General features: G+C 41.0%; 1 protein-coding gene across 1 annotated transcript in view; it reads right to left on the bottom strand.

Annotated features, from left to right (window-relative positions):
• Positions 1–25891, bottom strand: part of fblim1 (filamin binding LIM protein 1) — a 38059-nt gene that overhangs the window by 5652 nt on the left and 6516 nt on the right. Inside the window, exons 3-7 of the mRNA XM_072586575.1 lie at positions 11577–11758; positions 11217–11316; positions 8449–8618; positions 7587–7765; positions 4129–4249 (exon numbers count right to left, since the gene is read on the bottom strand). Of these exons, the coding sequence (XP_072442676.1) occupies positions 4129–4249; positions 7587–7765; positions 8449–8618; positions 11217–11316; positions 11577–11758 (752 nt within the window). The remainder of the gene's footprint in view (positions 1–4128; positions 4250–7586; positions 7766–8448; positions 8619–11216; positions 11317–11576; positions 11759–25891) is intronic.

Genomic DNA, 25891 nt, shown 5'->3' with positions numbered 1-25891 from the left:
TTCCACCTCCAAGGATATGTCATAACATCTCTGAACAGGTTTATATAGACAATATCTACAGTGAAATTAGGGTCATTAGGTGGATGAAGGTTGAATGGAACATACACTCATAGCAGGGGTGAATTATGAATAGAACTACATTGCCCTAAACATGCCTTTATAATAACTGTATTTACAGTTATTCTGGTTTTACTACCACCCAGCATATTTAAAAGATTAGGGCAAAGGAACCAAATGCAGTGAAAGTTATGAATGAGATGTGTTGGCTGCTTGTGTTTCCTTTGTAAGAGATGTCTTCCTGCTTAAACTTGTAACATTAATTCTTGGAACAACATAAGATTCATCAGCAGTTATCCAAAATATCCCAAAAAAGTTATAATTACCTCAAGTTCTACCTTCAAGTGTGACAGGAGTGTAACTGTCTAGTTTTAAAGGTAGCACTGCCTACAGTTTTTTTTGTAGAAACAGGTTTTCATGTAGAAACTCAATGTGTTGATAACAGGATGAATTTTGACATTAGGGTGGGACAAACCAATGGTGGGTTAAATAAACTGACTTTTGCCATTAACATTAGTGCAGGGGCAGCACAGTGGCTCAGTGGTTAGCACTTTTGCCTCACAGCATCAGGGAACCACATTCGATTCTAGGCTTGGGCGACTGTGTGAAGTTTGTACATTCTCCCTGTGTCTGTACACGTTTCCCTGGGTGCACCGGTTTCCTGCCACAGTCCAAAGATGTGCAGGTTAGGTGAATTGGCCATGCTAAACTGCCCACAGTGTTCAGCAATGTGTAGGTTAGGTGCATTAGTCAGAGGTTGTAGGGTAGGGGAATGGGTCTGGATAGGATACTCTTCAGATGATCAGTGTGAATTTGTTGGGCCATATGGCCTGTTTCTACACTGTAGGGATTCTTTGGTAGAGGGGAGAGAGATGGAGTAGGAGGCAAGGACATTCTAGCTAAGTTTCATTCTGCCTTCAATTGACATCCATCTTCAAAGAGAAAATGATTCAGAGTACAAAAGTACTTTTATCCCCTTCTGAACTCAAAAGCCAATTGTAGAGCCCTAATATCACATCTACCCAGCACAGGCTGGGACTGGAACCTAGGACTTTCCTGGTCTGTATGACTCACTACCATGTGTGCTGTGTTTATTCAGTAAGCAATTTTTGCACTTTGAGCCCTCCAATGTTTAGCTGATACTGCACCATGTGACATTAACTTCAGTCTAAGGGTTGCTCTGCACTCATTTGAATTGATTAATCAGTGTTCAAAGACTAAAAAAATGCATTACAAAATACACAAGCAATGTTTTAGCAATGCATAAATGCTGCAAGTAAGTTGGCAAGTGCCATGAAATTTTTATTTTAAAATATCCTGTATTTATATGGAACTTTCTCACATTCAAAATGTCTCTTTTTCACAAATAATTTCAAATGCAGAGACTATTGCTTTGGAGGTTAACGGAACAGCTATTCTGCAACAGCAACATTCCTCAAACAGGAGTTGAGTGACCTGTTAATTTGTTTTCGCTGATGTTGTTGAGGAAGAAATTTTGGTCAGGATGCAAAAAGAATGTATCCCTCTTCAAATAATGTAATGGGATTGATAAAGTCCATCTAAATGGGCAGCTTAATTTTTCATCTGAATAGTACCTGTTATAAAAAGTAGCAAGCTCCATGTAATGTCAAGCTAGATTATAAAGGTGGAATTTTTTTTACAAGTGTTCTCTAAATTGTCTGCTGTAATTATGGCAGAAGAGGCTTGGAAATACTAAAGAAAAGTGTAAGTGCTGTTTACATAATTTTTACAGAATTTCTGTAGCTCCCTTGCCAAAGTTATGTTTGATGAACAGGAGAATATTCATAAAAAAATCATCCTCTACTTGCCCAAATTCAATTATGGATCAAACCCACAACTTCCTTATTTGGAGGAAAGAGCAAATCCAACATCTGTTTGGGTCACCCTGTCTGACAGTCTTTCCCTAGTGGAAAGATAAATCTACAGACTTGTTCATAAGCCTATTAAGGAATTGACCATAGAAAAATAGGCAAAAGAACAATGTAATTAAATATTCTCTCTTCCCCCCAAAACATCCAGACTTCTCAATCCCACCTCTTTTGAGCCCATAATCCTAATTATGAATTTTAACTGCTTGGGGAACATCAGCTAAATGTTTCCATTCCCACACATTAGAAGACTGAACAGAGTTGCATATTGAGGTCTGTCATTTCCTGTATTATTTCCAGAATTCAACAGCTGAAAATTTTGGCATGCAGCTTTTTCTCGTAATGAGTGAAGCTGAAACTACACAGGAATTTCACAAAGGTCAATTCATTTCTTCCTGGGTGTGGTGTTGTCTGATAGATGTAACCAAGCTGTATTAATTTTCCTTATTCCTAGATTGCACTTTTAGCAAAGAGAAGTCACTCTCTCTAAAAAGGTATCTCAGGTTTCCTTGGAAACAAAACTCACTTGAGACTGGGATATAAATGCAGGGGTTGCCAAACCACTTGTCATTTTTACTTCATCTCTTTAACCGTATATCTTATTGAGCCCTTTGGTTTGCTACACTATACCTGTTCCAGAAGTCCAGTGGTCAGAGTTGAATTTGAATGGTGCAATTGAGGTAGTTTTGCTTTGTGTGATGTTGACATTAAAATTGCAAAATCCCATTAGGATTGTGAAAATCAAATTGTGCTGAAGTTGTTTAACAGCACGGGCAAATATGATGGACAAGAACAATGTGGAACACAAAGAAAACTTTCAGAGTGTTTATCACATTAATACAGATAACCAGAGAATTTCAGCCAGTCAAAACTAAGGCTGGCCTAGAATAGTAAATTTGAAGCAATAGAAAGCATGTCACAAGGAGTGTTTTAGCAATGGTTGCATACTATGTGGACCTGTAAACCTTCTTGGGTTATCACAGGTCAGCTTTGTCTTTATCTGAGCCACATATACACTTGTCATGCAAGTGGGAATAGAGATTTAGTTTACTTTCCTAACTCAAGATCTTGAGGATAAATATAGTGCCCCAAACACTGCTTAGATGAGATTAATTAACTCTGCAGAGACACAAAAGTCAAAGCTTGATCTCCATTGTATGTAAAGTTCAACATCTCATTGAGTTAACTGCCATGACCACAGATCATAACTCCAGATCACGTAAGGACATTTAAATTCCCACTATCTATTTCTTTTAAACAAAAAGGACTGATACAGCCAAAATGAAATCCGATATAAATCTAGTGGCTTTTGCATGAGAAATTCTGGAATGTCACACCTGAAGCTGTCAAGGAAGCTTCAAAAGGGAGAAATGTACTTTGAGCTGAACTGTAATCCCCTCTGAATATTTCAGATTAAGAACATAATGGTTTTTCAAAAAAAAGAGAGCAGCCTTGACAACAAAGTGTGTTTTGTGTGTTTCCTTTTTAAAGCATACACAAGGGGTTAAAAGCCAATTCAACCCTGGCACTAGTGGACTAAGGTGTGCCTAGTGAGCCAAGATACTTGTATAATAGCCTGTATTCAAGAACCAATGCACTGTGAAGGTCACAGTTGAAGAAACAACCACTAGTCTTGCTCTGAGTGGTAGAAGCTAGCAAAGAAAAAGCACAACAAAAGAATTTAAATTAATCTGCAAAGCTAAGAATCTTTAAAATCAACTTCTCGACTATCAACGATCCACTATCTACTCTTCACAAGCAATGCAGAGACTAAACCATATATGTTCTAAATTTTATCTTTTTTGGACTCATTTAACATTTCTAATCAGTGTATTGCATTATTGTTTCTCTGTACATTTAGTACCTAATAGAATTACTCTTTTGTTAACTCAGAAAAGCCTGATTAAATTGACTCCCTTTAAAACATAAATTCATTTGGTTTGGGAGAATGAATTTTGTTGTGAACAACTGAAGATGTGGGTGAATAAAGGAGGGAGTGACAGTACATCCCCTCTCACCTGGGAGCTTGACAATGTTAGGCTATTCCGTCTGGAACAATAAGAATTTGGAAGTTTTGCCCAGGGTCTGTTCGCAACAAATATATCCACTTCTAGTAGCGCAGTGAAATAATCATGAGCTTTCTGTTCACCCAGAATCTCTTTGTTTGTATGTAGGATCTCACCTCACATCTGTAGCAATTAACATGAAAGTGGCGCCCAAATAGTTCAATGTTGAGGCACTCCTCCTTTGCAGTTTCTGGTATAATTGGCTTTTCACATACAGAACATTGTGGGGCATATCGCCTGCAGACACAAGAGACAAACATCACAAATCCAATGTATATGGATTTCAGTAAGGCATTTAGATTAGACTAGATTCCCTATAGTATGGAAATAGGCCCTTCAGCCCAACAAGTCCACACTGACCCTCCAAAGAGTGACCTACCCTATATTTAACCCTTACTAATGTGCCAGAGACACAGGTTCAATTCCTGCCTCAGGCAACTGTCTGTGTGGAGTTTGCTCATTCTCCCCATGTCTGCGTGAGTTTCCTCCCACAGTCCAAAAATGTGCAGGTTAGGTGAATTGGCCATGCTAAATTGACCGTAGTGTTAGGTGAGGGATAAATGTAGGGGTCTGGGTGGGTTGCTCTTCGGAGGGTCGGTGTGGACTTGTTGGGCCGAAGGGCCTGTTTGCACACTGTAAATAATCTAATCTAATGCACCTAACACTCTGGGCAATTTAGCATAGCCAATTCACCTGACCTGCATGTCTTTGGATTATGGGAAGAAACCTGAGCACCTGGAAGAAATCCACGCAGACGTGGGGAAAATGTCCAAACTCCACATAGAAGTCGCCCAAGGTGGGAACTGAACCCAGGTCCCTGGCACTGTGAGGCAGCAGTGCTAATCACTGAGCCACCGTGCCAAGCCAAGGTTCCCCACAATAGGCTCATTAAGAAAGTTAGGAGGAATGGGATACAGGGAATTTTGGGTGTCTGGATACAGAATTGGCTAGCCAAAAGAAGCCAGCAAGTGGTAGTGTCCTGCAGAGGTTCTTGGGCCTCTGCTCTTTGTAGTTTTTGTAAATGACTTGGACGAAGAATTGAGAGGGTGGGTTAGTAAGTTTGCCAATGACACAAAGGTCGTTGGTGTTGTAGATAGTGTCAGGGGCTATTGCAGGCTGTAACAAGACATTGATAGATTGCAGAGCTGGGCTGACAAGTGGCAGATGGAGTTCAACCTGGTTAAATGTGAAGTGATTCATTTTGGAAGGTCGAATTTGAATGCTGAATATAGGGTTAAAGACAGGATTCTTGGTAGTGTTGAGGATCAGCGGGATCTTGGTGTCTATGTACATTAATCCTTGAAAGTTACTACCCGAGGTGACAGAGTTGATAAGAAGGGGTGTGGTATTTTGACTTTCATAAACAGGGGTATTGAGTTTAAGAGCTGTGAGGTTTTACTGCAGCTCTATAAAATCCTGGTTAGACCACACTTGGAATACTGTATCCAGTTCAGGTCACCTCTTTAGACAGGGTGCAGAGGAGATTTACCAGGATGCTGCCTGGATTGGAGGGCTTGTCTTATGAAGAGAAGTTGAGTGAGCTAGGACTTTTCACACTGGAGAGAAGAAAGAAGAGAGAGGTGACTTGATAGAGGTGTACAAGGCAATGAAAGGCATAGATAGAGGAGATAGCAACAGACTTTTCCCCAGGGCAGAAATGGCTGTCATGAGGGGTCATAATTTTAAGGTGATTGGAGGAAGCTATGGGAGGGGGGGGGGGAGGGAGGGGGAGATGTCAAAGGTAGGTTCTTTACTACCACCACTGGCGGTACATTCCATGCACCCACCACTCTCTGTGTAAAGTCAGAGACATTAGGGACATTTAAGTGACTGCCGGACAAGCACATGAATGGCAGTAAATTGAGGGGTGTGTAGTTCAGTTTGATTTTAATTTCAGATTAATGCTCGGCGCAACATCAAGGTGAGAGGAGAGAGATTCAAAAAAGATACGAGGGGCAATTTCTTTTTACACAGGGTAGTTCGCGTGTGGAATGAACTTCCTGAGGAAGTGGGTATAATGACAATGTTTAAAAAACATTTGGATAAGCCAAGAGGAAAGATTTAGAGAGATATGGGCCAAGATCAGGCAGGTGGGACTAGTTTAGTTTGGGATTATGTTCGGCATGGACTTGTTGGACCAAAGGGTCTGTTTTCCGTGCTACATGACTATGACTATGACTAACATTGTGGGCCGAAGGGCATGTACTGTGCTTTACTGTTCTACGTTCTAAAACTATACAGATATTAATAAAAATGATTGTTCTCAGAAAATGTCACAAGATTTTAAAAAGGGGTTAATTTACTTCACCCCACTGAATTTTTCCCAAACTTGCTTGTACTGATTTGGGAGACACACAGGTCCTCTGGGTTCTTGGCACTAACATGTATTCAGATCCAGATAGCATGCATCAGCAGATTCTTTGACTCGAGAGCCAAACCTGATACTGTCTTCTTTCAATGTCTACAAGCTATTTTTTTGTTCAACCGATCATAAGTAAGAAAAATCACTTTCAATTACATTCCTATTTTGGTTGCAGGCCCGCAAAATTGAGTGAATCTCAAACTATCCACTTATAAGAATGTGAAAATATGACAAATTTCTGTAGTCCCAGGTCAAAAGTATGACATGCAGTCTGAAGTATATTTAGTGACTCCTGGTGGAAGTCTCTTTACAGTGCTAACTTTTACAAATTCACTTTGGATTTTAAAAAGCATATAGACCACTTGACACTGTTATATCCCAGTTATTTCTGAGCATTATGGAGAACTATTGAATGACATGCATACGGAGCCATATAACAATTAAGTAATACGTGTTTGTAATAAAATTATATTAGTGATGTGTAGCAGTAACATTGGGAAACCCAGTGTGTGATAGGTCGGTGCAGTAGAACCAAAACGCAACAGTGCCACATGGAGATGATAAACGGTGTTGCAGTCTTATACGAGATGTCCAATTAAATCTGGTTATATTTTGAGTCATCATGAATTGCAAAGGTTACACTATGAGTAATTTGCTACCCTTACCTGATTGCTTTCAACAAGGTTGCATGTTTGTCGGAAATAGCAAATACAGAAGACTTCTTCAATTTAATGTTTTGACTAACTTATTTATATCAGTACATTTTTCACAATGAAATTTACAAAAAAAAACTAGAATGTACCTTTGGTTAAAGGTGGAGGTAGAAACCCTGGATGCTACTAAGAAATGAGTTGACACAATAATGGCCTTCCTGGATTGTGTATATCTAAATTAACAAATCACAGCTGAACCTTCACTCCTCATATGATAACCAGAGTTTCTGATGCCACACTATCCTATAAGCTCATCTCAGAGTACAAATTGAGATCAGCACACTACCATATAGTACATTTATTCACCAAACCATTTCAAAATCAAGGAATGTATAAGAGATGTTAAACAAATCTGCAATACTCAAGGTAAGGCATGGTTTTCCAACTCCAAGCTGAACAGGTGAGCACAAAGCAGCCAATGCTGAAATAATCATTTTCATTTTCATATTATTTGCTGAAATAATCATTTCAGTACTATGCAAGAATGTTGAAATCATACTTCTGGAAATCTTCGAGGCAGTAAATCTCCTTATCCTGGTTCAGTCCAAAACGTTCACTTCCAATGAGCCGGTTGCAGACAACACATCTGAAGCACTCAGAATGGAAAGCCTTGTCCATGGCTCTTGTAATCTGATCCATTATTGGTTTTCTGCATTTTTCACATTTCTCCACGGTGTCCTGTAATTTAAATTGTAGCAGAAAAGACACAGTAAACACCCTCACACATTTGAGATGGAGGGAGTCTAAGGCACTATATTGCATACATCGTATCAGATTAGGTCGCTTTGTTGAGTCTTTTTATAAACCGTTTGTTCCTTACTGTAGAAAGGATGACACTGTTTGAAATGGTGCAAAAGGAAAGATCTTATTAGAGTGAATGTCCCTCTCTTATCTGCATAATGCATATCCTAGTTTGATCTTTTTCATATTCTCTGTGTCCCATAAAACACAATCCAAATACCATGTTGAGGCTATTTTACAGACGATATTTTGAGAGAAAAATAAACTTTCTGTTCCCCACATTATAAGAAAGGAAAGATTTTACTGCCAGCTCCATTCCATCTTCTGGAGGGCATCCAACATGGAAAAATGGAAAAACATTAATATTCAAGGAGAAATTAGCAATCTTTTTTAAAAGGTCATGTTAATTTCTCATTCATGTCCTGGTGTGAGGTTAGTGTCTATTCAGTAGGCATAGCGTCATTGTCTGTAATGATGTAACCAAAGCAAATAACATTCCAACACTATCTTAGGTTAATAATCATATTACAAGGAAAAAATCAGTGCCTTCTAAAGGAGAGAAGTAGGACCTTTATAAAAAGAAAATAAACTATTCAATATGAAAGAAATAGCTGCTGTACCCGGTAGCAGGAGTCACAGTGAGGGTTGTCATCCAAATTGTAATAGATTTTTCCCACCAGTTTGCACTGACATTTTCTACACTTCAAGCAATCCTCATGGAATATTTTGCCCATGGCTTCAACGACTGGTATTGTTGGTGGAATAAGCCGGTTGCAAAATGCACAGATATCTAAGAGAGGGAGAAAACTGTGGCATTAGCTTACAGAGATTAGCATCAGGGTTAGGTGGTTGAGAGGTGACCTTATAGCAGTTTATAAAATAATGAGGGGTACAGATAGAGTTAATGGTAGTTGTCTTTTCCCTAGGATGGGGGATTTCAAGATGGAGGGCAGAATTTTAAGGTGAGAGGAGAGAGATTTAAAAAAGACATGAGGGGCAATTTTTTTTACACAGGGTGTTTTACGTGTGGAATGAACTTCCTGAGGAGGTGGTGGATGTGGGTACAATTGCAATGTTCAAAAGACATTTGGATAAGTGCATGAAGAGGAAAGATTGAGAGAGATATGGGCCAAGATCAGGAAGGTGGGACTAGTTTAGTTTAGGAACATGGACTTGTTGGACCAAAGGGTATGTTTTCTGTGCTGCGTGACTATGACTATGACTCTACTGCATCTCAGCCTAATTACAATAGAGATAATAATATTTTAGTGCCCGATAAGGAATCCTGGGCTAACAGATTCCAGTCAGGCTAAGATTCAAAAGGGTAGCACATCTTGGACAGGTCAAGATTCATAAAAACTTGCAGAACTCTGCAGGCCTCACAGAAACTAGGGGCCTCAACCTTGCCAAAACTAATACACACTCTCAGCAGGACACTATTTAAGTAGCCACATGAGATAAGGTACTCAGCATATGAGAAACCGCAGCTGAATATCTAAGTTTCATACATTCTGTGGTTTCCCCTTTCCTTTAGAAACCTAGTTCCCATGCTCTGACACTTCTCCCTCTATCTTTTTAGTCTTCATTTATCTTTTGAAGTCTTATTATACCTATTGCTTTAGCAAAGCATTTGGTTATCAAACCGATAGGTCATTATTTCTTTTACATCTCTACAAAGCCTTCTAATATGTTTTTCAATGTTTGAGTTTCTAATTTAGGGGAGTGGCATGGCCTTGTTATTAATGCTAGTAATCACTGCATTTTCTAGCAATATTCAGTGCTGCTGAAGATAATTAATTTTTCACCACAAATTGTGAGCATTGTTTTGAAGCCAACAATTCAAATGGGGTTTGCTTGGTTTTAGCAGAGAAGTCAAAAACATAATTTAATGTTGCTGTATTTTCTGTACTAGTTTTAGTTAAGAAACTAAAGTTATTTGTACTGTTGTCTAGAATCACAACCCTCTATTACAGAGCACATGTTTTACTGAACTTTTTTTTGTGATCACTAAAAGAACAATATTTCTGTTTAGGGAGATTAAATATATTCCATTTCATACACCCAATTACCATTACCAGACATGCTCAGATCTGGTAAAGCAGGAGTTAAATAAAACGTAACATTCCTTCTCTACTTTTCCAACAAAATGTGTGTTTGTTTTTACTCCAAAAGCTAACTCTTGGACCACAGTGATGGTCTTCTATTTATGCCACATAATGAACATTACAATATAGGTGGTAGGATATTATGGGTGTACATTCTCTACAGCTTGGTTCAAGTAGTATAAACATGTTGAAGATTTTCAACAGTCTCAGGTGAACAGATAATCCAATATTGTCAAACAGAAGTTGCCCATTTGCCATTGCAGCAGGACCACCATATTTTGGCATTCATGCACTAAGCAAGCATATGTATATAGTCACACAATAAGTGTCTATTTGCTCAACAATTACCTTAAGTGAGTAGCAAAGGAAGCACAACATTCAAAAACGAAAGAGGCTTTATAATTTATTATCATTTCATCAATGCTGAAAATGTGTTGCTGGAAAAGCGCAGCAGGTCAGGCAGCATGCAAGGAGCAGGAGAATCGATGTTTCGGGCATGCCCGAAATGTCGATTCTGCTCCTTGGATGCTGCCTGACCTGCTGCACTTTTCCAGCAACACATTTTCAGCTCTGATCTCCAGCATCTGCAGTCCTCACTTTCTCCTATCACTTCATCAACCCATGCGTACAAAGATTTAAATTCAAAGGCATACATCCATGAATGCAGATTTTTTGAGATGATACACCCAATGACCATACCATGTTAAATTTACTAATCAGAAACTCAATAAATTACATTTTGAGTTTCAGTCAACCACATATGGCTAGTAGCTAATGAATTGATCACATTAGTCAGCCTACTGCATCATCCAGCCCCCTTATTTAAAGTGGAATTTTCAAATTAATTGCAGTGGTGTATAAAGACTTTTTATGCTCCACTCTTCATTTCAAGTTTTACACAGTCTAGCTGATCAATTTAGTAATTGATTTTGAGGTGTTTGCTGAAAATCATTCTAATTATTTAAACAAGATGGTTATGAATAACAGCAGATGTAAGATGTAAATTCGATATGAAGCTTTTATGGAATTCCAAAACAAAACTCATATCAAACTTGAAATATTAATTTTCTTTATCTCTTCATGAGTGCTGATAGATCTGCTGACCTTCTCTAGCACTTTTTTTTTACTTCTGATTTCCAGCATGAACAGTACCTTCCCTCTATTAAGAGATGAATTGTTCAACTGACTGCACACTGGACTCACTACGCAGTGCTCCCAGCAATACCTTCAAAGCAGAGAGTAGGTGAATGTATTTATTATTCTATGTCGTGTCGGCCACCTACCTTGCCCCGAATCTGGTAATCCATTCAACTTGTCATTCATTATTTGAGTCAGGGAATCTTTCTGGTCAAATCTTGCAGGTTTGGAGGGCGGGGAAAATTCCTGATTCAAAGAAGGAATACATCAAAAGAAAGCAAATAATGTTTTTTGAATCTGCTTTGTTTAATTTGTCTCTCATTTCCTGAAATATTGGAAATCAAGATTGTGTGTGGCCGTGATGCCCTTACATTGTATTCCATTCATTCACCTGTCTGGGTTCACCCATCAAGTGTTGAAGTTTCCAAGGAAAATATATTCTGTTGAGAAACAACACTTTCAAGACAGGAGGCTGAAGAAGAAAAAAACTTGTTTGCATTTCCTACCTGCTGCTTTGGACTTGTTCCAACATTTGATTTCAGCAGCCTGCTTTGTTTGGAATCAGTTAAGGATGGGACTGGTTCTTCACAGGCTTGCAGAGGTGGAGGAGGAAGAGGCATCTCATTGGAGTAAAATGCATCTTTTGCCTTCTCTGGAGCAGGTGGTGGTGGTGGTGGTAGGGGAAAATCTGCAAAGAGAAAGCATATAATAGCGACTCTGAAGGCCAAAGTTGTATAATCCCAGGGCAATCCATGTCAAGTTGCTGGGACACATGCTTTCTCTTACTGTTTAAGCAAAGCTGCCATACAAGCCAGATGATAAAACCATTCATGGCAGTGCCATATGTGATTAAAAATGTTAAACATTTCTTTTAAGTAATTTTTGAGATTAAAAGTAGCCTCATCCGCAAATAGTTTTGAAATTTTTGGAAAAAACTGGAACAGTTCTTTTTCAATTTCTTTCCCTCTTCTTTAGAGGATTGTCAATCTACTGTATAGATTCTGGTTCACGTCATTCTACACCAAAGCGCATACTTTTCATTTGAAATGATTGAGTATTGGCAAGATGTATGGCCATGAAGCTATGTTAGCCAAGTGCACTCCTATATCCACCTAATGTCTTGTAGACATGTATTTCACAGTAAAAAGCACTGCACATTAATCATGAAGAACATAAATCCTAGTTGATGTCCACCTAAACAGAGAAAACAAGGTCAGAAGTCACTCAACACTAGGCTACAGTTGACAGGTTTATTGAAACACAAGCTTTCAGAGTGCTGGTCCTTCATCAGGTGAAGTGAGGTAAGGGTGTTTGCATGGAGCATTTTCCACCTTCTCCCTCTCCCGAGCACCACTTTACTGTGACTGACTAATTTTTCATCAATACAGAATTGAACTGGAACTTTTTCTGTCAGTTTAGGCTAGCGGCATAACAATGCATTTCTCGCCCTATAATTAGGATAGCCTTTCCAATTGCTTATTGTTGGTGGGCCAGAACATACTCAGGGATGCTGATGGCAGTGTCTATGAGGAATGATGTTGTGAGAATAACTGTGTAGAATTTTCCCATTTTCAGTTAAAGCCTTTTGTTAAGTGAGATTCATAGTGTCCAGTCTGCCATGGCTCGGAATGATTTTTCTTATGCAATCTTCCACTCTTCACTCTATTAGTTATCAATTGAACTTTTGGGTACCATTCTCAGGGAATTGCATGGCTGGAGACGTGGTGGAGATGCTCACCACTGCCAGCATCTTCTAGCATTCAAGGTACTGGCACATTTATAGGCCAGCTGCATGCCATTTCAAACATTGCAAGCCAGAAACCGACCCTCACTCTGTGGCACTTGACTGTTAGCATAGTGCTGAAGAAAGGCAAGCTCACTCCTTGTTGTGCAGACAGGAGCCTGAGGTCTTAATGGGGTGGATGGTGGAGAGAAGGGCAGTCCTTTCTCCTGCAGACTGCCACAGAAAGCCATGCCACCAGACCAAGTCAGCTTGGTTCCAAATTGCAGCTCAGTTAGTGCCATGCCCTGGGTGAAGCAGGAGGCCCAGCAGTGCAGGAAAAGATGTCAATAATCCTTTATGCTTTGCAAAGGTTAACACACCATCTTCTATCTGCAACCTAAACTTCACAGAGCCGTGACTCATTCTATCACTACCACTGCTTATAGATTGGCTAAATTCACAGACTGATGTGTCCACAGTGGCATCCTGACTGACCGAGGTATAATCCTCAGAATGATTGTACTTGATCAGTAGAACTGACCAGAGCTCAATCCCTAGATTGCAAGGACAGGGATCCCTGGACTCTTGTAGAACCAAATGCCTGACTGACTGCAGCCAACCCTGGACAGGAATAGGATCAGCCCCTTGACTGATTCTGGAAATACCAACTGACTGACCACAGTCTTCCTTCACCCCATTAAAGACTGCTCCCTTTTGACTTTCACACATGATAATTTGCTTGAAACAGGGTGTTTACAGTGTTACAGCTGGCACATGCTGCAGGTGTAATGTTGGCTGTTAAAGTTCACCTGAGAATGTAATATTTTAAAAAAAGTTTTGCGATTTACATATGAAAGAAGTGAAACTAACATGGTCATTCTAACAGATGGGATACTTAACAAACAATTAAGGTAATTTTCAATGTATAATTTCAGTTACATCACACTGTAAAATTTTGCTATAAATTCTGTGTCTTACAGGTGTGTACTTCACAACCACCTGATGAAGGAGTAGTGCTCCGAAATCTAGTACTTCCAATTAAACCTGTTGGACTATAACCTGGTGTTGTGTGATTTTTGACAGAAGCATGTAAGTCATTGGTGTCCCTGAACTCCATTGTAAAGTGTTGAAGGGCTGAAATAGTTTGGGAGTTGGTCTGAGAGCTTGCATGATGATGTGATGAGGCTGGTGGTTCATCACTGCTTACATTTGTCAATGAAGGTTGAGAAAGGTGGGGGCCATGGAGCATTAAATGACATTATGATGAAGTAACAGTTGAATGATGACCAGGACAAGCACTTGGTGAGTTGTAGCTGCCGGGTACCTCCTATGATTTACATGTTGGGAGTTCGCATTGTCTAGTTTCTTGGGAGAGTGGGGGAAAAATGGAAAAGCATATAAATATACGGTGCAGTGCTGCCTCACAGCGCCAGGGACTCTGGTTCAATTCCCACCTTGGGCAACTGTCTGTGTGGAGTTTGCACATTCTCCCCGTGTCTGCGTGGGTTTCCTCCGGGTGCTCCGGTTTCCTCCCACAGTCCAAAGATGTGAAGTTTAGGTGAATTGCTAAATTGCCCATAGTGTTAGGTGCATTAGTCAGGGGTGAATGTAGGAGAATGGGTCTGAGTGGGTTGCTCTTTGGAGGGTCAGTGTGGACTTGTTGGGCCGAAGGGCCTGTTTCCACACTGGAGGGAATCTAATCTAAATGAGGCAAGTTTAATGAGATACGATGGTGTGGAAATAAGGTGGTCGAGGCTCACTGGCAAGATTCTGAAGTTGATATTTGAAGACAAGGGGAAAGTTGCAAAATATTTTCTTGATATAGAGATTCTGATTCTGTCATTCTCCTGTTTCTTTTCACCTACCTTGCCATTGCTCGTCATACCAGGCAGGAATGCAATTCTGCCCTGTGTCCAAGTGCAAAAACAGCTACACAACATTCAAGCTCACACTAATAAGTAGAAAATAGCATTTGTGTGATACAAGTGCCATATGATAATCGTTTCCAATAAGGGAAAATCTAACCATTGCCTCTTGACATTCTATTTTTTTTTTAAATGGAATGTAGGTATCATTAGCTGTGTCAGAATTGGTTGCCCATTCCTATTGTCCTAGGTGGTGGTGATCTTTCTTCTACTTAGACCATCTCTGACACCTCCCTCCCCGTCTTGGACCTCTCCATCTCCATCAATGATAATTGACTCAACACTGATATTTTTTACAAACCCACCGACTCCCACGGCTACCTGGATTACACCTCCACCCACCCTATCTTCTGCAAAAATGCTATCCTGTATTCCCAATTCCTCTGCCTCCGTCGTATCTGCTCCCTGGAGGACCAGTTCCGCCACAGAATACACCAGATGGCCTCCTTCTTTAAAGACTGTAATTTCCCCTCCCACGTATTGAAGATGCCCTCTAATGCATCTCATCCACGTCCCCACCTCTGCCCTCAAACTGTAGCCCTCCAACCACAACAAGGACAGAAACCCCCTGGTCCTCACCTTCCACCCCACCAACCTCTGCATAAACTGCATCATCCACCAACATTTCCGCCACCCACAAACGGACCCCACCACCAGGGATATATTTCCCTCCCCACTCCTATCTGCTTTCCAGAAAGACCGTTCCCTCTGTAACTACCTGGTCAGGTCCACGCCTCCCAATAACCCACCCTCCCTCCTGGCACCTTCCCCTGCCACTGAGGAATTGCAAAATTTGTGCCCACACCTCCCCCCTCAACTCCATCCAAGGCCCCAAAGGAGCCTTCTACATCCATTAACGTTTCACCTGCACTTCCACAAATGTCATTTATTGCATCCGTTGCTCGCGATGAGGTCTCCTTTACATTTGGGAGACTGGATGCCTTCTCACAGAGCGCTTCAGAGAACACCTCTGGGACACCCGCACCAATCAACCCCACCACCCTGTCGCTGAACATTTCAACTCCCCCTCCCACACTGCCAAGGACATGCAGGTCCTAGGTCTCCTCCACCACCACTCCCTCGCCACCCAATGCCTGGAGGAAGAATGCTTCATCTTCTGCCTCAGGACCCTTCAACCCCAGGGCATCAATATGGACTTCACCAGTTTCCTCATTTCTCCTCACCCCACCTTACCCCAGCTCCAAACTTCCAGCTCAGCATCATCCTCATGACCTGTCCCACCTGTCAATCTTCCTTCCCACCTATTTGCTCCACCCTCCTCTCCAACCTATCACCTTTACCCCTTCCTCCATCCACCTATTGCACTCTCAACTACCTTCTCCCTAGCCTCACCCACTCCCATTTATCTCTCCACACCTAAGACTTCCAGCCTCATTCCTGATGAAGGGCTCCTGCCCAAAACATCGATTTTCCTGCTCCTCGGATTCTGCCTAAACTGCTATGCTTTTCCAGCACCACTCTAAACTTTCTCCTGCTTCAGTTCATTTCGTTTAGAGAGGGAATTCCAAGATTTTGCCCCGTGGCACTGAAGGAATGGCAATATATTTCCATAATGTGGAGCAGCCAGTGTTGGACTGTGGTGGACAAAATTAAAAATCACACAATACCAGGTTATAGTCCAAAAGGTTTATATGGAAGCACTAGCTTTCAGAGTGCCACTCCTTCTTCAGGTGGTTGTGGAGCAGGACCATAAGATGCAGATTTTGTAGCAAATGATTCCAGTGTCATGCAAGTAAAATGATATATTTAACAAACCTCGATTGTTGTTAAGCCTTTCATCTTTTAGAATGAGTTACAGGTTTCGGTTCATTAATATGTAAATCCCAGAATGTCTTTTAAGTCATATTCTCAAGATAAGTTAAGGTTTTATTTAAAAAAGTGACCCCTCAGCTCAGACAATGCCTTAAAAGGTGTGGGGTCAGAGTTTGTCTGTATCCCAAAGTTGACTCAGACTGGTTCTATTTCCAAAGTGGAATTTACAAAATATTGTATGGATTGACTGTCTGAATTGACTGCCTGCTGGTTGTGTATTTTTTGAGAAAAATAGAATGTATCTGTAAATATAATTCTGCAAATACAAATTCACCCCATAGACATTTATGTGTATGCACGTGCAGGAGAGAGAGAGCGAGATAGACTACGTGCATGTGAGTGTGCGTGTGCGTGAGTGCATGGGAGAGAGTGTGCATTTGCGTGTGTGCAAGTTTGGTAAAGTGTGTAAGTGAGTGTGATGGGTTAGAAGCCTGTGAGTGGATGTGTTTGTGAGCGTGAGCGTAGGGGTGTATGTGTGTGTGTGTGAAAGAGAGTGTGTGTATGAGAGAAGGTCTGTGTGAGTGTGTGATATGTAAGAAAGAGTGTGTATGTGTGTTTGTATGAAAGAGAGTGTATAGTGTAGTGGGGTCACCTGTAGTGTGACATGAAACCAAAGTCCCGGTTGAGGCCATCCTCATGGGTACCGAATTTGGCTATCAGCCTCTGCTTGGCTACTTTGCATTGTTGCCTGTCCCGAAGTCCGCCTTGGAGGATGATCACCCAAAAATCCGACTGCTGAAGTGATACCCGACTGGGAGGGAACACCTCTGTCTAGTGACTGTTGTGCGGTGTCCATTTGTCCGTTATTGTAGCATCTGCTTGGTCTCGCCAATGTACCGTGCCCCAGGGTACACACAAGCAAACATACACACACACTCTCACCTGCTCACACACTCACACAGACCCTCTCTCATTCAAACACTCTCTCTCATACACGCACACATACACCCCTACACTCACACCTAGGCACGCACCCTCTCACAGGCTTATACCCCATCACACTCACACACACACTTTACCAAGCTTGCACACGCAAACACACTTTTTTTAAATAAAACCTTAACTTATCTTGAGAATGTGATTTAAAAGAAGTTCTGGGATTTACATATTAATGAACTGAAATCTGTAACTCATTCTAAAAGATGAAAGGTTTAACAACAATTGAGGTTTGTTCAGTATATCATTTTACTTGCTCAACACTGTAATCTTTTGCTATAAATTCTGTGTCTTATGGTCCTAATCCACAACCACCTGATGAAGAAGCAGCGCTTCAAAGGTTAGTGCTTCCAAATACACCTATTGGACTATAACTGAGAAAGCATGTAGCCGTAAATGTGACACATTTGCTGCAGAGAATGTAGGGAAGTGCTTGTTCAGAAGAACTGGGGACATCTGTTCTTCACGTCAATGGATCGGTGTAAATAAGATGATAACATTTGTTCACTTGTGGAATGTGTGGCAGTACTTCCTTCCACACCAGAGGCGCATATTTCACAATAGGATGTACAATAACTAAATTGCTGGATTATCAAAGACTCATAACAAAACTCATACTCAATAGAAAAAGAACTTGTAATTTAATAAGCTGAGTGGAATATGCATGTAATAGAACAATCCTGATACATTTTTATATACCACACTGATTAGATTTGAAATTCTGAGTTTCCTCATCTTGACTGTCCTGGAATGTGAATGCCTCATTACCCTTAAAGGCTAGGCAAAAAAAGACTAGGCAAAAACTGACATAGTAAGGAAGTTGGAAGATGTTTATGTGAGAGTCAGAGAGAGAAAATATTCTTCTGTAAATTAAATTCACTGATTGAAGGGTTCAAGGGATACTGAGAGAGAGAGAGGTCAGAAGCTGGTGGAAAATTAACCCTTTGTGGTCTGATTTGAGTGAACACTGGCTTGTCATTGAATGTTTGTGTGTTGTTCCCGGGAGCTCGAGATCCAGGAATATTATGAATTTAATTTGCCTTCTGACAATCTAAGATGATTTTAGAAGACCATTTTGTAGGACATTGATACGGGACATGTTAGCTGAGTGAGGTTTCCCCATGACCTTTTTCACATAGTTTAGACTCATTTCTCATTATGATTTATGAGCCAAAGCAAATTGACCATTTGGGCCTGGCTGGATCAAGGTTTCCCACTTTGATGTGCATGTAGCTTAATTAGTCAAGCATACTCAGACCTGTCAATTAATTTCTCTTCCTCTGCAAACTTTTGCTATTTTATTGCTGCTTATCTGATTAAGGACATGTGGCATTTTTGTAATTTTAATACTAAATTCTGTATAAAGACAGCTTGTTTGCAGCAATAAGGGGAGTAGCCTGAGAGAGCTCTTAGGGGTAAGAGCTAGCACCCCTTCTCTGCTAATGGTTTTAAAACCTTAACTCAAGCCTGGCTTGTAAGTCTCTACGTTATACTGTAACATTGATGCCATTGGTAACTAAAGGTAATAATTTAAACAAAACTGTGTGGAAGAGTTTTATATTCCAGACTACCACAGAGTACAATCTCCAGGACGAACCAAGAGAGACTCCAGGTAGAGTCCATCAGGGATTCCCTGAGCCATCTCAAATAGGGACTTTAACAATTTGGCGCTGTCAGCAGGGTTCCAACAAAGGGTATGTGTGAGTGAAACTGGAAAACAGGTGCTTCATCTAAAGGTTGGACTCGGGACCAATAGGCCCACAAGGTAAGGTATACCTTTGTTGCTCTCTGTCTGCATCTTTGTGTGCCGCTTCTCCCATTTCACTCTCACATACCCTGACAGAATCCCAAATGAGATTGTTTAAATAGGCAGTAGAAATAGAGATCTTGTGAAGGTAAGAGACAATGGTAAGAATTTTGTGAAGGTATACAATAAATAGGATAAATATGGGTGTGACCTCAGACAAGATTGAGGGCAAATATCCCTTAACAGAGATAGTGAGTATGTATCCTAATTACGAGAAACAAGTAAGGCGAATATCGGGTGCAGCTGCCCAACAGAGTAAGAACTGGCCTCTGGAAGACACATGTGATCTAAAAGTACTTATGAAAGTTGAACAAGAGATATGGAGAAAAGGTTGTGGGACTAAAAAGAAAGAACCCAGATCTGTGTGAAAAAATGTAGCTAAAGAAAAATGGGAAAAATCCATGCAATCATCATGGAAACAAAACAGTATTAAAAAGGGTATCAGTCCACTAACTGAGGAATGATTTGAATTAGATTGGACAGAACTAAAGTGCAAATGTGAAGCGCATGATTTAGAAACTGAATTGGAGTTGGCTAGAGAAACAATAGCAAAAAATAAAGAAGGCAGAGAATGACAACCTAACCCAAGGAAAAGAGAAACCGGTAAATAAAAATCAGCCTGCAGCTACAGCCGCACTGGACCAGACAGACAAAAGGGACAACTCCTTATATGCCACCTATCCCAAAGACCCATTACTAGAGGACAATGATTCTCCTGCAAGTGAGGAATTTGAATCAGATTCAGTGGAGGAGATCTTTTATTATGGCCCCCCCTCCTGTTAACCGACCTCTTCCGGTTCCCCAACAGGGACTTGCTCGAAATCCACCTGTAGTATGGTCAAAGCGAACACTTGCTATGAAACGAAAGCACCTGAAACCCACTCCCTATTCTGAGGATGAACGTGCTAAGGCCCATACCTTTTCTCCTCATTTGCCTCTCCTGTCCAGCATAATGAGAATTCGGATGATCAAAGTTACCATCATCCCATTGCCACCCGCATAGGGATCAACTAAGATTAAGACCAAGGGAACCCTGAAAGGGCACCTTTGAGGGCCACTGCCCCACTACAAATGAGTCCTGAAGACATTTATGAATTATAATCAAAGTTTAGGAACCTTAATGTTAGTCCTCATACTCACCCTGATATGAAATGGCCAAAGGGAAATTTCCTGACTAGAAAAATCCCTAACCCGCTTACCCAGAATCAGGGACAAAATCCATTTATTAATCTTTATCAACCTTGGAAGCCTCATGAACTCTCTAGCGTCAACAATAAGGCTCCAGGTTATGGAAAAAATCCCGAAGGATTCATTAGTTATATTAATAGGACTAGGACCATTTACAATGCGGTCTCCCAAGACTTACTTAACATCATAGAATGTGCTCTTTCACCTGAAAAATGGACTATGTTCTTAGAAATTTTACAATGTAATAATCATACCCAACGCATGCTTATGCATCCAGGTGAACCTAATAAATCAGACTGGATTATTACCTGCCTCTGTCAAGCAGTGTGCCATGCAATCGACATAAGATCCTCACATGTAAACCTTGCTCAGGCGAAGGAGTTGAGGAGTTCTTTGTCCGCTTAAAGGACTGCTATGGTGCCTAGTCTGGTGACCCTCAGTTCCCACAAGGACAATCGCCCCAACTTAATGCCTTATGTATGACTGTCCTTCCTGACCAGGTACAGAAAGCTATCAAAACCCGTAATATGCACTGGCAAGATGCCGATATTGAACAATTCAGCCGAGAAGTATGTTACTTCTGGGAACTAAAGGACCCCGACAGTAAGGCCTCAACAGTTAAGGTCAAGACTGAATTTTCCCAAACTGCAGATGTTGAACCTAAAACCAGAACTGATCTTCCCATCTCCAAAGCCAGCCAAGCTATTGAATGGAACCCTTATACAGTCATCCAGTATGGCAAGACAATAGGGTTGATACCGTACATCAAGAACATCCCTATGGACCTTGGGGTCCTCCTATGTACCCTCCCCAACAGTCCATGATGACCCTTACCCCTGATACATCCTCCTCCCATCCCTCTCTGCCTCTCCCACACCCTAGAGCCACCAAATGACCAGACATTAGCTTCAACTGTAATCAGCTGGGACATTGGTCCAAGAACTGCCCTTTCCCAAGGCAGCCCCCTGTTGATCACTGAAATGGAAGAAGCTAGCAACCTTATGATTCACCCTTATGATACACAGGAACCCCAGCAATTTGCCCCTTTTACTGCAGTACCCTTTCTGAACTTTACTCCCTGACGTAAGTCATTATCCTCCCTTGAATCTTTCCGTGGTTACCTTTAGCCCTGAGGATGAACCAATGCTAATCCTTATTGGTCATAATATTGAGTTAGGGAGATCCTCCTTTTTCCTCTTCTGATACCATGCCTGACCTAACGTAAATACAGACCCATCTGGGGGACACCTCTGATGAGGAAAAACAAAGATGGATGAACCATTGTTATGTAAAATAGTTAGACTGAACTTTGGGTTATGCCGGGAGGACAGACATGTCTGTCGGATTCACTTTTGCCTCTTCTAGTTTACCATGTTCATATGCATTTGCATGTAGGTAAGGAGGGAATGGTGGATAGAATTCTCCAAACTTGGTGGAATCCCCACCTGCAAGAAAAAGCAAAACAAGCAGCTGCAAATTGCCTAATTTGTCAAAAGCATAGTCCTAGGAAAGGTGTAAAGTGTCCACCAGGTGAAACTCCCTTGCCAAGTGTACCTTTTGATACTATCCAGTTAGATTTTATAGAATTACCTAAATGTCATCATTATAAGTATTGCGTAGTGATTATTGATGCATTTAGTAGATGGATTGAAGCTTATCCATGTACTGACTGCACAGCAAAAACTATCTGTAAAATTCTACTAGAGAAAATCATACCCAGGTTTGGAATACCAGTAGCAGTCCCTTCCGATAATGGCCCCCACTTCTGAGCCGAGCTAAATAAGGAACTATGCAAGAGTCTGAATATGAAGTCCATTGTGCCGTCCGTACCCAAGCAGTGGGAATTGTAGAAAGAGCCAACTGTACTTTGAAAGGTCAGCTAAGCAAGTTGATAGAGGAAACGGGCCTTAATTGGCTGCAAGTACTCCCAATTGCCCTTTTAAAATATGAGAACCGTGATCCAGAAAAAGACGGAATTCTCGGCAGCTGAACTAGTATCTGGAATGTCCCTGAGGACTCCCTGATCTGCACTACTGATGGCCCAACATCTTGTTTATGTTCATGTCATGGCAGAAGAAATGCACAGATACCTGATTAAGCTAACCAAAGCATTTCAGTCTTATCATCAACTGGTCAAAGTCACTTATCAGGTACCAGGGAAGGAAGAAGTAAGAGCTCCAATGTTTAAAGACATCAACCCTGGTAACTACGTACTATTGAAAGACTTTAATCGTGGCAAATTGGGCCCTCACTGGAAAGGTCCTTATCAAGTTCTTCTCACAACTGAAAGTGCAGTAAAAATGGAAGGACGTTCCACTACCCTTGATACCATGAGAACACTAACATGTCCCACTTATCACCCCAATGCCACTTGCAGAAACAAAACCAACAATTTAGGTGTAGAATTGCAATGTAATCTCAGCTACACTGGCAATGGCATTGGTGCTTTGGGATACTCCGATAATCATGAATGTATTATTTTCCCCACTGCTCTCCATGAAGATAGAATTTGTCAGCTTCATCAAACTTGTGCCAATACTGTTGGAAGCTATGAATGCAGCTACCAAGCAAACTCATTTCAACTATTTACATTGCACATCCAACCATCACTTTCGATATTATTGTCACCCTCACAACACATCTATGCCAGTTGTCATGAGATGGCATGATTCCATAACTTCATCCACTCCATCAGCTGAAAATTGGTATTTTGAAATGTTTGACTGTTTCTCTCCCAAAATGAACTAGACAAATTGCAGTACTGAACACACATTATCAAAATTGCAGAACCCTAAGACATCTATTGCTCTGAGACTGTCAACCTATACCTTCTTGAAGGAACCTTCCCTTGTCCAACCTACTGCTACTGGCAGAAATACTTTTATTCAACTTCTGCAATCAGTAGCTACAGTAGTTAACAAGACAAGCTGGAAAGGTGAAGAAAGACCAAAAATACTAAGCACCCCTAATCTCACTTCTGTTGCCAATGGTTTCTTTATTCACGTTAAACTCCTCAATGAATGTGTTGTCTGCTCACTCTTCCATTATTCTGATATACAATGGATGAATAAGACTCACCTAATTATGCAACCCCTCACCTGCAATGACAAAACCCATTCAGTAGAAGTAGCATGTCGCTGTGTGAAGTGCACCAGCAAACCTAAAGGACTTAACGTTAACGTTATTCCACTGTTAGAATTGTGCATTGAAAGAACTTCCTATACCCATGACATGGGGCAAGTGAAGCAAGTACTGTGTAAAAATGTTATGAAGCACACTGGTCATACTCCTACTCTCCATCCGTTAATGCACTTGGATAACTAAACATTTGATAACACCCACTGTTAAAGATTCAGCCCTCGCTCTGAGTGGACTCATCATTCATTCACAGAAGTGTGGCCTCAGGACTCCGTTTAGTCTTCGTTGGCTATGCGAAAACAAGGCCTTCCCATATTTACCCAATCACTGGTGTAGACGTTATACTTTAGTGCAACCTTACCAATTTTTACCATCCACCATAAAATGTCTAAGGTAGATGATGAATGGAAAGCCCCCCAATATGTGAATTGCTACGGGACAAAAATTAGAGGAAGAACAAAACGAGACTTGCATGACTTCTTCCATCAACAAACCTGGTGGTCTAGGTTGATGGGAGGCCATATTCGTGGCTCGGGTGTTGAGATAGCCCTAGATCAGATAGGTGACCTTGCATATGACGTTGAGAAACTGACGAACTCAACTGTTCACGCATTGAAACGAATGAACAAAGAACTACAGGAGACCAGATAATGATGCTTCATAATCAATTAATGCTAGATTTCCTCCTTGCTAAAGAAGGAGGCGTTTGTTCTGTCATTGGCCCACAACGTTGCACCTACATAGACGACTTCTCTAAAGACATTGTATATGACACAGATGTCATCAACAAAACAGGTGAAGATGCAGGGAAGATATTTGCTCCACTCACGTGGATGGAGTCCTACCTGCTGGCTATGGTCAATGTGTGGATGGTTCATGTGGGATGCACTGATAATCCTTGGTCTCATCCTAGGAATATACATTGTTGTCCGCTTATGCATGAAATGGACCATGCATTGCTTTTCGCCTAAGCTAATCTTGTTAATCGACCTTTGTTCACTCCTGTACCTCCATGTCCGAACTTTTATGTTGAAATCAGGTATCTTAGTGACTATGCACCTCTGGACACGACTCACAAGAAGAGGCACTCAACTTGTTGAAAATACAAATGGAATGAATGGACTAAATATACTTGTATACGCTGTATTGTTATCATGAAATGGTAAAAGGAGGGAATGAGAAAGCGGGTAGCTGTAAATGTGACACATTTGCTGCAGAGAATGAGGGCAAGTGCTTGTTCAGAAGAAGTGGGGACATCTGTTCTTAGCATCAATGGATCGGTGTAAATAAGGTGATAACATTTGCTCACTTGTGGAATGTGTGGCAGTACTTCCTTCTCATGCTGGAGGCACATATTTCACAATAGGTACTTTTACATAACCTGGTGTTGTGTGATTTTTAAATATATTTCCAAGTTAGGCTTAGAGTGGCTTAGAGGGCGTCTTGCATGGGTATTCCCATGTATCTGCAGCCCTTGTCCTTCTATGCAGTTGTGTTCATGTGTTTGGAAGCTACTAACAAACCTGGTGAATTACTGCATAGCATAGTGTAGATAGTACACACTGCTGCTACTGAGCATCAGTGGTGGAGGGATTGAATATTTGTGGATATGATGCTAATCAAGCAGGCTGCTTTGTCCTGAATGGTGTCAAGCTTCTTGAGTGTTGTTGGTGATGTGCTCATCCAGGGAAGTGGGTAGTATTCCAACACATTCCTGGCTTGTGCCTTGTAGATGGTGAACTGGCTTTGGGGAGTCAGGAGGTGAGTTATGCACTGCTAGATTTTAGCCTTTGACTAATTTATAACCAGTGCATTTATAATGACTAGTCTATTTCAGGTTCTGTTCAATGATAACCCCAGGATGCATTACCATTGCTGAATCAGCCACTATCAATATCCTAGAGGATACCCTTGCCTACAAATTGAACTGGACCAGATGTATGAATATTGTGACCACAAGAGCAGGTCAGAGACTGGGAATTATGTGGCAAGTAATTCACCTTCTGACTCCTATCCGCCTATAAGGTACAAATCATGAATGTGATAAAATACTCAGCTTATCTGAATATGCAGCTCCAACAACACTTAAGAAGCTTGATACCATGCAGGACAAAGCAACACGCTTGTTTGGCATCTAATTTAACACTTTCAACACTCACACCATCAATCTCGATGCACAATGGCAGCAATGTGTACCATTCACAAAGTGCACAACATCAACCCACCTAGGTTTTTTAGGCATCATCTTCCAAACCATAGCTTCTACTACTT

The sequence above is a fragment of the Chiloscyllium punctatum genome, chromosome 16, assembly GCF_047496795.1.
Source record: "Chiloscyllium punctatum isolate Juve2018m chromosome 16, sChiPun1.3, whole genome shotgun sequence".
Taxonomy (NCBI): domain Eukaryota; kingdom Metazoa; phylum Chordata; class Chondrichthyes; order Orectolobiformes; family Hemiscylliidae; genus Chiloscyllium; species Chiloscyllium punctatum.
The sequence above is the reverse complement of the archived record's forward strand: the minus strand, read 5'-3'. Positions and strand labels throughout refer to the sequence as shown.